The 13,579-nt window shown below is 44.0% G+C and overlaps 1 protein-coding gene across 3 annotated transcripts in view; it reads right to left on the bottom strand.

Moving 5' to 3' along the window:
- Window positions 1-2,011: 2,011 nt before the first annotated feature.
- MRPS6 (mitochondrial ribosomal protein S6) overlaps window positions 2,012-13,579 on the bottom strand; it is a 66,541-nt gene continuing 54,973 nt past the window's right edge. For all 3 annotated transcript variants that reach the window (XM_082625728.1, XM_082625726.1, XM_082625727.1), the window contains one exon: window positions 2,012-2,570. In XM_082625728.1, coding sequence (XP_082481854.1) covers window positions 2,381-2,570 — 190 coding nt within the window. In that variant the 3' untranslated portion in view covers window positions 2,012-2,380. The remainder of the gene's footprint in view (window positions 2,571-13,579) is intronic.

Below are 13,579 nucleotides of genomic sequence, written 5' to 3'. Positions count from 1 at the left end.
GACTTTTTAATAGCGTTTTGCTTCTGGAGGAAGTTGAAGCTGGATGCTGCCCGGGCTCTTAAGAATAAGCAAAGGGCGGAAGCTGATCGTCCGGGGCAGACAGGCAGTATCACGGAGGGAAGAAGCCCTGGACTAGTTTGGAGCTGGGCTCCTCCTGGCTCTTGGGGCACCTCTCTTGCACATCTCTCTGTGCTTCAGTCTCACCATTAAAAAGAGGCAGAGGCCAGATCTCTGGGCCCCCTCCTGCTTCAACACGATCTGACTGTGTAATTAGTACAACCAGAGATTCGACTTAGTAACTGGCACTTCCCCCAACAACTTGTGTGCAGAAGCTTCGTTGTTCGGGTTGCCGATGGACACCCCGTGCAGGGTCCCGCTGTGGGAAGATGGAAAGGCCGGTCAATTTCTTCCAATTCACCAGCTCTGAGGAGACTGAGGAGGAGATGCCGGTGACTGTTCCAGCAAAAAGCCTCATCCTCACCCACCACGGAAGCCATCCCACTGCCAGGGACCCCAGGTCCTCAGCGTCCCAGGCCTGGGGCAGAGACCACATATGGAACTTTTTAAAGGAGAATTCTCAGACTGTGGTGTAAACTCAGGCTCACAGAACAGATTATCTGGCACTGACCAGAAATGAAATTTCAGTTGGTTTCTAGATCAGTTTTCTGGTAGGTTGAGGGCATAAGGGTTTGGGGCACATGAAGGCACACCCACCATGTTCTCTTCCGTAACTTGCCTCGTTGCCAGTGTAGTCAGCTGAAGCCAGGATGCTGGATGTTGACTTTATTTTCTTCTCAGCTTTGCTGTCTCTGGCTTGGTATTGATTATTCCTTTATGTGAGTTATACCAAGGTTACCACATAAAATACAGGACACCCAGGTAAATGTGAATGTTAAACAGACAATGCATCATTTTTTGCTATAAGTGTATTCCACGCAATATTTGGAGCATACTTATGTGGAAGCTAACTCGTTATTTATCTGAGATTCAAATTTAATTCGCCATCCTGCATTTTTATTTGCTAAATATGATAACCCTAATTAAATCAACTTTAAGCAAAGACTAGCTGCTTCTTAGTCTCCAAGTATAACAACATTTCAAACCCAACTTTTCCCCTGCCAACACAAAAGTCTCTCAAAGCAAAACCTGTCTTTTTATTTCCAGGACATGTATTTAAAAATAGGTCTATGAGTATCAAATAAAAACAACAACAAAAAAGATGGATCTTCTTACAAGTCCCCCTAACTTAAGAGCTCAGCATGCCACTAGCCACAGGCATGACGCCAGCTAGCTCTTTGGGCATCCCCAACTCAACAGCAATTGGCTTCCGACTCATCAGGGTAACGGGGAGAAGGGAGGAGGTGCAGAGTTCAAAGGTGGCCACTTCCCCAAGGAGGTCTGCAGGCCTGAGGGACAGTGAGGAAGCAGTGCTACCGGCAGAGGAATGACAGGAAGCAGTGCCACCACCAACTGCCACAGAACACACACGCCCCGCTACCAAGAGCAGCACCCACCACAAGGACAAGTTAATTGTGAGATGAAAGGAAAAGTGACTGCCCAGGAGTCAAGGGACAGACACATCCCACCTGCCCTCACCCTGGCTTCTCCCAGTCTTGAACCTGCGCTGGTAACTGGGAGCTCCGCCCACACACTGCCAGCATTCTGGGCAGACTGGAGCTGTGAGGCCTCGGATGGGGCACAGTGCTGGGGGAGGTGACGAGGCAAAAGTTCTTTAAAATCACAGACTCTCACTCTGATCAAAAGTTACTCATAGGGCTTCCCTGGTGGCGCAGTGGTTGGGAGTCCGCCTGCCGATGCAGGGGACATGGGTTCGTGCCCCGGTCCGGGAGGATCCCACGTGCCGCAGAGCGGCTGGGCCTGTGAGCCATGGCCACTGAGCCTGAGCGTCTGGAGCCTGTGCTCCGCCACGGGCGAGGCCACAACAGTGAGAGGCCCGCGTACCGCAAAAAAAAAAAAAAAAAAAAAAAAAAAAGTTACTCATATAATACGATGGTCTTAACATTTTATTTTGCAGGGTGGTATACAGTCTGAATGACTAGCGTGCAATCCAAAGTGGTTTTTATAATCTTTGCTATCCTAAGCGGCGTTAGTGCTGCTGTAGGGCAAAGCCCTCACTGACAAATTACACTCGTGAAACGCAATCGAGCAGGGAGCGCTGATGCCATGTATTACAAAGTGGCTCTAAGGAGGCCATTCCCCGACTTCTCACAGCAAAGGGGATCAAGAACTAAAAGTACCTTAGAAACATCAAAGGGCACTGAAAGCACCCTCTTACATAAAGATCAAGCTGGTCAGTTATTAATCCATGGTGCTCAAAAGTGAGAGAATTAAATAGGAGGCTAAAATCTGGTGAATCTTCTCACTTCCTCTTCTTGGTGGAATACAGCTTTTCTTCAAGCGGGACTGGGACGATTCCTTCACACTCTTTCACTTCCTGGGTCAGAGGGTGTTTTACAATATTTGGTCTAATCACATCAATGTCTCGAGACAAATGCTCCATTATGCCTTCAACAGTTGTTGTCGGTGCATAAAAATCCACCAAGAAATACCTGCAATAAAATAAAAATTTGTGAATGTGCTGCATTCTGAAATACAGCAATCTCACTATTTTGGTCAATGTTTTCGTGTTACTCCTCTCCACATACAGACATCAACTACCTACAAACACACATACACCTCTTTATCAAAATAGAAACTGCCAGCTGACCAGCTAAACCAAAGTGTAGCAAGTACTATGCCTGACCTCCCTTTTCCTACGGCCTTTCCCATTACACTCCACTGAATTTTTCAAACCATTAGTTGATGCTTTTTGTGAAAACATCTATGAGTCTTCTAATTTTCCAAAGGATTTCACAAGTGACTTAACGCACCTAAGAGATACGGTAAGTATCAGCCATACTTCACAAACTAGAAAAAGGTTAAGAAAGGCCTGGGACTCATCTAAGACTATCCAGCACATTCAAGAACTGACAAAGAACAAAAGAAAACTACTTGAATCTTGGGTGGCAGGAAGAATTTAACATTCATCTACTCAGACCAGACGAATACGGACAGACATCTCATACAGCTCACTGGTCTTCAGTATTAATAACTTTATCAGTAGTTGGCTGTATGCCGATGCAAAGGAATAAGCGTCTCTATTCCCTGCCCACCCTACCCGTGCTCTGTTGCAAAAGTTGAAGCCTCGCTTGTACTGTTTGGTTTGGACGACGGTGTTAAAGGACAGTTTTCAGTGCAGTATTTCAGAATTCTACAGTATTCCAGCTGGTTCAGACGACCTTTGACACCACTTATTTGGTTCCAGCCACACTCTTCTCCCAAGCATATTCCCATCCTAGGTCTTTGCACTCTTTGTGCCTCTGCCAGAAATATTCTTCACCCTGGTTCCACACAGCTCATCCCTCACTTCCATCACGTCTTGTCCAAAAGTCACCTTGTCAGAGAGCCCTTCTCCCCCACCCACCCAGCCTCATCCCTCTTACCTCCCTTTCTTCATGCTTTATTTTTTTCCCCATAGCACTTTATCACCACTAACGCAGTGTATATTTGTTTACAGTCTGTCTCACTCCACTGAAACATAACTGCCCTGGGAAGAAGGATTTTATTGCTCCATCCCCAGCACCTTGAGCATAGGCTAACGAACATCAGGTCCACAGTAAATATTTCACAGTGGTGTGTTGGCATGAAAGGTGGGATTCTCACAGAAAGCAGGAAAGACCAAATTAAAAATGAACAAATTCGGCAAGTAAGAACGTTATTAGAAAAAGTATGGCATTTTGTGTAATTCTACACAGGGAGAGGGTTCAAAACTCGTAAGGAAAATTCCCAACTTCCCATGTGACCATTCACAAGCCTAGTGGGAAAGTTATTCAAGTAAAAATAATTAAAAGTTAAAGCACAGAAAAATATATATCATGCAAAAACACTAACCAAAAGAGAGTTGAAGTGGCTACAGTAATATCAGACAAAGGAGACTTCTGAGCAAAAAAAATTATCAGGGGAAAAAAGAGAAAATACTTAACGATGGGTTCACCAAGAAGACACAAAATTCCTAAATGTGTGCGTACAGATAACGGAGCTACAACATACAGAAAGTAAAAACTAACAGAACTGAAAAGAGAGAGAGACAAATCCACAATTATAGGTGGAAACTTTTAACATTTCTCTCAGTAATCAACAGACCTAGTATACAGAAAACCAGCAAGGTTACAGAAGAAGCAAACACCACCCTCAACCAACTGGATCTGACATTTATAGACCCCTCCACCCAACAATAGCAAGATACATATTGGTTCTCAAGGGCATACAAAACATTTATCAAGGACGACCATATTCTGGGCCATAAAATGAGTTTCAATACATCTAAAGGGATTCGAGTCATACAGAAAAATCTTGAGAAAATCCCCAAATACTTGGAAACTAAACATACATCTAAATAACCTATGGGTCAAAGAAGAAATCGAAAGGGAAATTACAAAATACTTTGAATTGAATGAAAATGAAAACAACACATCAAATTTGGAGAATGCCACTAAAGCAGTACTTAGCAGTAAACTTACAGCACTAAACATCTACATAAGACTACAAGAAGGGCCTCAAATCAATGACCTCAGCTCCCACCTTAAGAAACTAGGAAGAGAAGAGCAAATTAAATGCAAAGTAAGACCAAAAAAGAAAATAATAAAAATCAGAGCAGAAATCCCTGAAGCAGGAAAAACAATAGAGAACATCAGTGAAACCAAATACTAGTTCACTGAGATCAATAAAACTGATACAATTCCAACTGGATTGATCAGTAAAAAGAGACAAGATACAAATTACCGATATTTCGGAATGAGAAAGGTGAAACGACTACAAAGGTTACAGATATTAAAAGAATGGTAAGGGAATATCATTTTAAAAAAACTTTTGCAATAAATTGACAACCTAACTGAAATTCCTTGAAAAATACAAACTATCAAAACTCACTCAAGAAGGAACAGATGACCTGAATAGCCCTATATCTATCAAAGAAATTAAATTTGTAGTTAAAAACCTTCCCACAAGGATAACTATAGGCACAAATGGCTTCACTGGCAAACTCTACCAAATGTTTAAGAAAAAAATAGCAATTCTGATATAAATTGGTCTGGAAAGTAGGACAACACTTCTGAACTTGTCCTATGAAGTCAGCATTACCCTGGTACCAAGACCAGACAAAGACACTAAAAGAAAAGAACAAAACAGATCAACATCTCTCATAAACATAAATGAAAAGACTCTAAACAAAATTTTAGCAAATTGACTACTAAACTATATAAAAAGGACAATATATCCTGACCAAGTAGGATTTAGTCCAAGAATGCAAGATTGGCTTAACATTTCAAAATCACCATATAAATAAACTAAAAAAGAAAAACCATGTGATCATTCCAATAGATGCAAAAAACAGCATGTAGCAAAATCCCATATCCATTCCTGATAAAAACTCTCAGCAAGCTAGGGAAAGAAGGAATCTTCTACAACCTTATAAGAAGCATCTTTGAAAAACCTACAGCTAACATCATACTAACTGGTCAAAGTCTGAATGCTTTCCCCCTAAGAGAGGGAACAAACAAGAACGCCTACTCTCACTACTTCTATCTGACATTTTACTGAAGTACCTTGCCAGTGCAACAAGGCAAGAAAAAAAGAAGTAAAAAACATCCAGGTTGATAAGGAAAAAGTAAAACTGTCTTTATTTGCAGATGTCACGAACGTGTATACAGAAAAATCTGAAGAAGCTTATGGAAAAGATACCAGACTGTAAGTTTAACAAGGTAGCAAGATACAAGATCAATAAACAAAAATTGGGGCTTCCCTGGTGGCGCAGTGGTTGGGAGTCTGCCTGCCAATGCAGGGGACGTGGGTTCGATCCCTGGTCTGGGAAGGTCCCACATGTCATGGAGCAGCTGACCCCGTGCGCCACAACTACTGAGCCTGTGCTCTAGGGCCCACGAGCCACAACTGTTGAGCCCGTGTGCCATAGCTACTGAAGCCTGTGTGCCCTGGGGCCTGTGCTCTGCAGCAAAAGAGGCCACCGCAATGGGAGGCCCGTGCGCCACGGCCAGGAGTGGCCCCTGCTCGCCGCAGCTGGGGAAAGCCTGCCCACGGCAATGGAGACCCAGCGCAGCCAAAAATAAATAAATAAATTTAAAAAAATAAATAAATAAATAAAAATAAACAAAAATCAACTGTATTTCTATATACTAGCAACAAATAATCAGACCTTGAAATTAAATATTAAATATTTAGTGATAAATCTGACAGAAGATGTGCAAGACTTGTAAATTAAAACTATAAAACATTGCAAAGAAGTTAAAGAAAACATACATAAATGGAGAGGTATACCTTCTTCATGGGTAGGAAGATTCAACTTGTTTAGTTGTCTGTTTTCCCAAACTGACGCAAAGAGTCAAAAGAATCCCAGTCAGGGGCTTCCCTCGTGGCGCAGTGGTTGAGAGTCCACCTGCCGATGCAGGGGGCGTGGGTTCGTGCCCTGGTCCAGGAGAATCCCACGTGTCACGGAGCGGCTAGGCCTGTGAGCCATGGCTGCTAAGCCTGCGCGTCCGGAGCCTATGCTCCGCAATGGGAGAGGCCACAACAGTGAGAGGCCTGCATACCGCAAAAAAAAAAAAAAAAAGAATCCCAGTCAAAATCCTAAGGCTTTTTTGTTAGAAATTGACAACTGATTCTTTTTTTTTTTTTTTAGATGTTGTTGGTAGGAGTTTATTAATTAATTTATTTATTTTTGCTGTGTTGGGTCTTCGTTTCTGTGCGAGGGCTTTCTCTAGTTGTGGCAAGCAGGGGCCACTCTTCATCGCGGTGCGCAGGCCTCTCTTGTTGCGAAGCACAGGCTCCAGACGCACAGGCTCAGTAGTTGTGGCTCACAAGCGTAGTTGCTCCTCGGCATGTGGGATCCTCCCAGGCCAGGGCTCGAATCCGTGTCCCCTGCATTGGCAGGCAGATTCTCAACCACTGCACCACCAGGGAAGCCCTGACAACTGATTCTTAAGTTCATATGGAAATTCAAAAGACCAAGAACAGCCAAAACAACTTTGATAAAGAATGAAGTTGAAGGACTAACACTACCTGATTTCAAGACTTACTATAAAGCTATGGTAATCAAGACAGTATGGTATTTATATAAAGATAAACAAATAGATCAATAGAATAGAGAGTTCAGAAATAGATCTAAATGCACAACTGATTTGTGACAAAGGTGCAAAGGCAATTCAGTAAAGAAAGGATAGTCCTTTCAACAAAAGGTGCTGGAACAATTTGATATCCATAGGCAAAAAAAATGAGCTCTTTGATCCATGCTTGTACAATATACAAAAATTAACTCAAACTAGAACACGAATCTAAACATAAAACACAAAGCTAGAAAACTAGAAGAAAACACAGGAGAAAATCCTTGTGACCTTGGGTTAAGCAAAGATTCCTTAGACATGACACCAAAAGCACAATCCGTAAAAGAAATATTTGATATTTTAGACTTCATCAAAATTAACAACTGCTCTTTGAAAGATACTCTTAAGATAATAAGAAGACAAGCCATGCACTGGGACTTGCAAACTCATATTTGATAAAGGACTTATTTCTAGAATATTAAAAAGTCTCAAGGTTTAATTAAAAAACCAATTTTTAAAATGGACATAAAATTTGAAAAGGCATTTCACTGAAGATATACCATGGCGAAGAAGCATATGAAAAGATGCTTAATACCACTAGTCATTACAGAAATGCAAACTAAAACCACAAAGAGTTACCTACCAGAATGGCTAAAAAATGACCATACCAAGTGTGGTGAGCATGTAGAGGAACTGACACTCTCACACACTGCTAGTGGGAATGCAAAATGATACAACCAACTTTGGAAACCAGTGTGGCAGTCTCTCAGAAAGTTAAAGACACCTGCCATTATGATCAAGCCATTCCATTCCTAGATTTACCCAAGAAAATTAAAGCATATGCCCACAGATCAACTTCTGTATCGATGTTCAGAGCAGCTTTACTTGTAACAACCCGAAACTGGAAATAACACAAATATCCATTAACATGTAAACTGATAAGCAAACTGTAGTACATCCATAAAATGGCATACTACTCAGCAGTAAAAAGGAAAAAACTATTAATACATACCACTGATGAATCTCATAATAATTTCGCTGAGTAAAAGAAACTAGAGTAAAAAAGAGTACATACTGTCTGATTCTATCTAAATAAGATTTTAGAAAATATAAGCTAATCTACAGTGAAAGAAAGGAGATGAGATGGCGGATAAGTGGAAGGAAGGATCACAACAGGCAGGAGGAAACTAGGGGTGACCAATTTATCATCCTGATTGTGGTAACTTCATGGGTTTACATATATGTGCAGTTTATTGTGTGTCATTTATACCTCTACAAAGCTGTTGATTTTAAAATGGTATGTAGAGGTTGAATGAGCAGGACTTGGTGAATGCCTCAGTATAGAGTGGTGGTGATGAGGAGTAACTACAGCTGATGAAGACGCCGAGGGTTTTTCAAGAAATGAAATAAAGGGCTTCTCTGGTGGCGCAAGTGGTTGAGGGTCTGCCTGCCGGTGCAGGGGACATGGTTTTGTGCCCCGGTCCGGGACGATCCCATATGTCGCGGAGCGGCTAGGCCCGTGGGCCATAGCCGCTGAGCCTGCGCGTCCAGAGCCTGTGCTCCGCAACGGGAGAGGCCACAGCAGTGAGAGCCCTGTGTACCGCAAAAAAAAAAAAAAAAAGAAAAAAAAAGAAATGAAATAAAAACGCCAATTCCTCCACGACCTGGCAAACTTCTTGATCACTGACTTGCACGTGTGCTCAATGATGAGACCACCATTTGGGCTTACTCTGAAAATTACACACCAACCTGGCCAAATCTTCCAAGGTTTAACTCTACTTGTTTATTTCTACTCCACAAAGCAGGAACTACCGTTGCAATCACCCAACGTAAGAACTGCTTATTTGTTCAATGGTTAATTATTGATTACTTACCTTGAGTAAGGCTCTGAATTAGACCCTAAAAAATAAGTGTATGAAGTACCTAGGGGTAAGATGAGAATAAAGACACAGACCTACCAGAGCATGGACTTGAGGATACGGGGAGGGGAAAGGGTAAGCTGGGACAAAGTGAGAGAGTGGCATGGACATATACACACTACCAAACGTAAAACAGATAGTTAGCGGGAAGCAGCCGCATAGCACAGGGAGATCAATCAGCTCGGTGCTTTGTGACCACCTAGAGGGGTGGGATAGGGAGGGTGGGTGGGAGGGAGGGAGACGCAAGAGGGAAGAGATATGGGCATATATGTATATGTATAACTGATTCACTTTGTTATAAAGCAGAAACTAACACACCATTGTAAAGCAATTATACTCCAATAAAGATGTTAAAAAAAAAAATAAGTGTAATCGACCTTAAATTACCTTCTCCTTGCCAACCCCCAGCACTTTTCCCACTCCTCCACTTCCAATAATTATGGCCGCCTGGTGGCCAGGGCTGGGAACGCTCTCATTCAACATGGCCTCCAGCATCTCTCTTCCCTTTTTTATCCGTTTGTTCTTTCATCCAGTATACATCAAAATGTCTTGCCTAGCCACCATGGACAAGTTATGACCTCACCCTCTGTCTGTTAACACCCCACAATACTTCGTTCTATAGCAGCAGTTTTTCTTTAAACACATATACATCCTCTCTGAGCTCCTTCCTCTTTCCTTGCTTTTTCGTCTAGTTTCCCTAGAAGTGTCTTCCTCTTTTGCTTTACTCCACTTAAAGCCCTGATAGCCGGAGGTGGTGCACTGTGAAATGCAACCTATTATACAGGGTAATATATGGAGGGAAATGCTTAGCGAGGGCCTGACAGGCTCTGGGCACACAGCCACCCCGGCAGTTACCACTGCCAGCCCTGTAAATGCTCCACATCCCCTCCCTCCAGAGAGTACACAGGTGTCTCTTGCTCTAGTGAGTTAATAAGCCTGCCCCTCTTTACGGTCAAGTATTCAAGTTACTCAGATACCATATCTGGGGTTCAGCAAGCATTGTCTTCTTCCATTTTCCATCCTACTACACCACAGAGGTATTTTTGTGGGCTAGCCTCTGAATCTAAACATATTCCTAAGAGAGAGTGTGTTTACGACAGCCAACAAGCAACTCATCTGCCCACAAATCAATTCTCGTGCAGTCTTCCTGAGCAGTATCCTCCATACACTGGCATTCACCAAATAATGCTAAGAAATAACCCAAAGCTTTTTGGATACCATTTTGTGATAAGGGTAAAAACAATACCCAAGGATGGAAACTAGAGGCCAGATATTATTTCAGAAATGAAAAGGCAAGCGTCTTAGATAGAACTTTCTTTTAAACAGTTCCTGAGGAAGAGGAGGAGGAAGTGGAAGCTCCACTCCATGTGGCAACTCAGGAAGTGCAAGAGGAAGTGGTGCTGGGTGCTGGTGTGGGCCCAGCAGCCCTCTCCCCAGCAACAACTAGCAGTTTTCAAAGTGGTTTCCTACACATTATCTCCTTTGAATTTTATAATGATTAAGTCATTAGTTCAAGGTCACTCAGCTACTAAGTGGCCTCAGCCAGGACTCTAAGAGTACGTCTTTTGACTCCAGGACATAAGAAGCCACAGAGAACTTTGGGATCACTGGGTTACAGAACCCCAGTGAATGGGGAGAGGACCGTGAAGACGACGCAGTCCAACCCCTTCCGCTGCTTTCAAGGGAACTGATCTGCACCAGGTCACAAAGGGAGAGGCAGGATCCAGACTCCAGACCCCTCAGCTCCCACCCTGTCAACTACATCTCTTGCTAGCCAGCAACTGGCATTCTGCAGGTTTCTCAAGGATAAAGAAAAGCACTAGAAAAAGGTCTGCAAACCCTAAGCTTGGCTTCAGGAGGCTCTGTTACTACCCAAACCCCTCCAGCCTTTACCTTCTTTTAGCTACTCTGCCTTCCCTCTACCAGTCAGGACACTCATCCAGCAACCAAACCCAAACAAAAGCACCGGCCAAGATGCAAATGGGTTAGTGCCCACAACCACAGCTGTGACAGTCACTTCATGCTTATCACACTGTTGATCTACGCCTGGGGCGCATGTGGGCAAGACTGCTTCTACTCCCATGCTCCTTATTGCACTGTGGAAATTTCCACAAAAAGAAAACACCACCAAGACAGAGAAGGGGCTAGGAGTGGCTCAGAGATGGGCAGATCTTACTGTATTCAGAGCTGAAAGCTAACCTTACATTCACAGTTAAAAGCTAACCTCTTGGGCTTCCCTGGTGGCACAGTGGTTAAGAATCCACCTACCAATGCAGGGGACACGGGTTTGAGCCCTGGTGCAGGAAGATCCCACATGCCGCTGAGCAGCTAAGCCCACAGCTACCGAGCCTGCGCTCTAGAGCCCACAAGCCACAACTACTGAGCCCGCGAGCCACAACTACTGAGCCCACGCACCACAACTACTGAAGCCCGCACGCCTAGAGCCTGCGCTCCACAACAAGAGAAGCCACCGCAATGAGAAGCCCGCGCACCGCAACGCAGAGTAGCCCCTGCTCGCTGCACCTAGAGAAAAGCCCGGGCGCAGCAACAAAGATCCAACGCAGCCAAAAATTAAATAAATAAAATAAAATAAATTAATTTAAAAAATAGCTAACCTCTTACCTCCACATCTCCCTCCCAGGGAACCAAGCTGTCCCTCCCCACTGTGAGGGAAACAAGCAGGAGTCCAGGACAATCTCTATCTGCCTTAGCAGCCCAAGCACAGAGGTCAATAGTCCCTTATGGCTTTCCCACACAGCGATGCACTGACCAATTCTTGGTTATTGCCAGGATATATTCTTCTTCTCACTGATTTATCTTGGACAAACTTAACCAGTCCATGAACATCTACTATGGGCAAACCTCAGGAGACTAAAAAGATGAGGTACACACGGCCTTGACCCACTGGAACATTGAGTCCAGCTGGGGAGAGAAGTCACAAGAGCCACAGTGCTAGCAGAAACCCAGGCTTCCAAGACCTGCACACATCTCCCAGTCCCGCAGGAGACTGTGGAAATGACGCGGCGGTCATGGACACCTGACTCCTAGCTACTGGGTTTTTCTTTTTTTTTTTTTGAATTTTTGAATTTCATTTTATTTTATTTTTTATACAGCGGGTTCTTGTTAGTTATCTATTTTATACATATTAGTGGGTTTTTCTAACCACAGGTGACCTAAGGAATGACAATGAGAAGTGAAGCCCAGAAACAGCCTACTTGGAGCTGCAGGCCTGGGCAGCTTCTGATGCCTGCAAGGATCCCTTTCCCGTGACAGCACAGGTCCATAACAGACCTGTAAAAATAGGAATTAAGTTGACAAAACGACCTCGGAACTCCCTCCATCCCACTGAAATCTGCCATGGGGAAGCCATTCTGAAATTCAGACGAGCTGCTGTTCAAAGGAAGGGGGCCAAAAGAGGGGCTCGGTGTCTCCAGAGGAATCTGCTCCACCTTTATCCCACAATGAGATAACAATGTTTGTTTCTTCCCCTAACCTAGCTACGCAGAATCAAAACACGAGACCAAACGTCGTAACACGTCTAACACGTAGACTCGTATCTCCATTCTCGGGATAAGTTCCTCACTCAAGGTAGTTTACAATTATGACTATAATTACAACTGCCTAGACATGCCCAAAAGCTGACATTCCAATAAGGGGGAAAAAATAAAAATCAAGTTCTCCAAATAGCCAGTTTTCCATTCTCCACGTTTACCCTAATCAGTGGTTAAATCAATATATGAACCAATCATTTTGGAAAACTCCAGTTTAGCAATCTCAAATCTAATTACAGTCTACATTCCCAGCACCTTCAACCACAGGTTCAGTAGCACCAGTGAAATGGTTCTGCACGCCAGGTAGCCAGGGTACGCACTGCTCTCGCCTTCAACGCAAAACCCGGTGGTGTTGACATTTCAGGGTGTAGTGCCCCACATGTGGTTCTCATTATAGAATCACTTCACCCGCGAGGTAGACAACAGCTTCTCTCTTTTCTACAGAAAAGCACTTGGATTTTAGGTGGCACCAACGCTGCAGAAGTAGAAGCAAGGAAACGGTGGATACCGGCAAGGAGAGAAAGGACAGAAAAAGGTTTGGCACACTAGTGCGTTTCTCATCACAGAGTCCCATGCTCAGAAGTTGGAGGAACAGGGAACCATCTCGTAGGCAGAACTGCCCACGTGGTCTTGAAGGTGACAGTTAACCCTTTCTGTATTTCTTAAGACACGCACTACAAAGCTCTCCACGACATGACTGAAACCCCCCCCGAGATGTGAGAAGACCCAGAGAAAGGGCTTGCCCAGGACAGACTGAGCCCAGTGCCACCAAGCACACTCCATCCCCAGCTCAGCTTCACGAGGGTGCCAGCAGCCCTCAGCGTCCCTTCTGCCCTCCTCTCTAGGCAACAAGACCAGCAAACCACTCAGTGGCCTCCTGACACAAGACTCTGCGGCCTGCCAGCCCTCACCCACCCGAGCGGCTTCTTGCAACGCG

Source organism: Mesoplodon mirus, assembly GCF_964341445.2.
Source record: "Mesoplodon mirus genome assembly, chromosome: 6".
Lineage (NCBI taxonomy): Eukaryota > Metazoa > Chordata > Mammalia > Artiodactyla > Ziphiidae > Mesoplodon > Mesoplodon mirus.
Note: the sequence above shows the minus strand (reverse complement) of the source record. Positions and strands in the feature narration are given on the sequence as shown.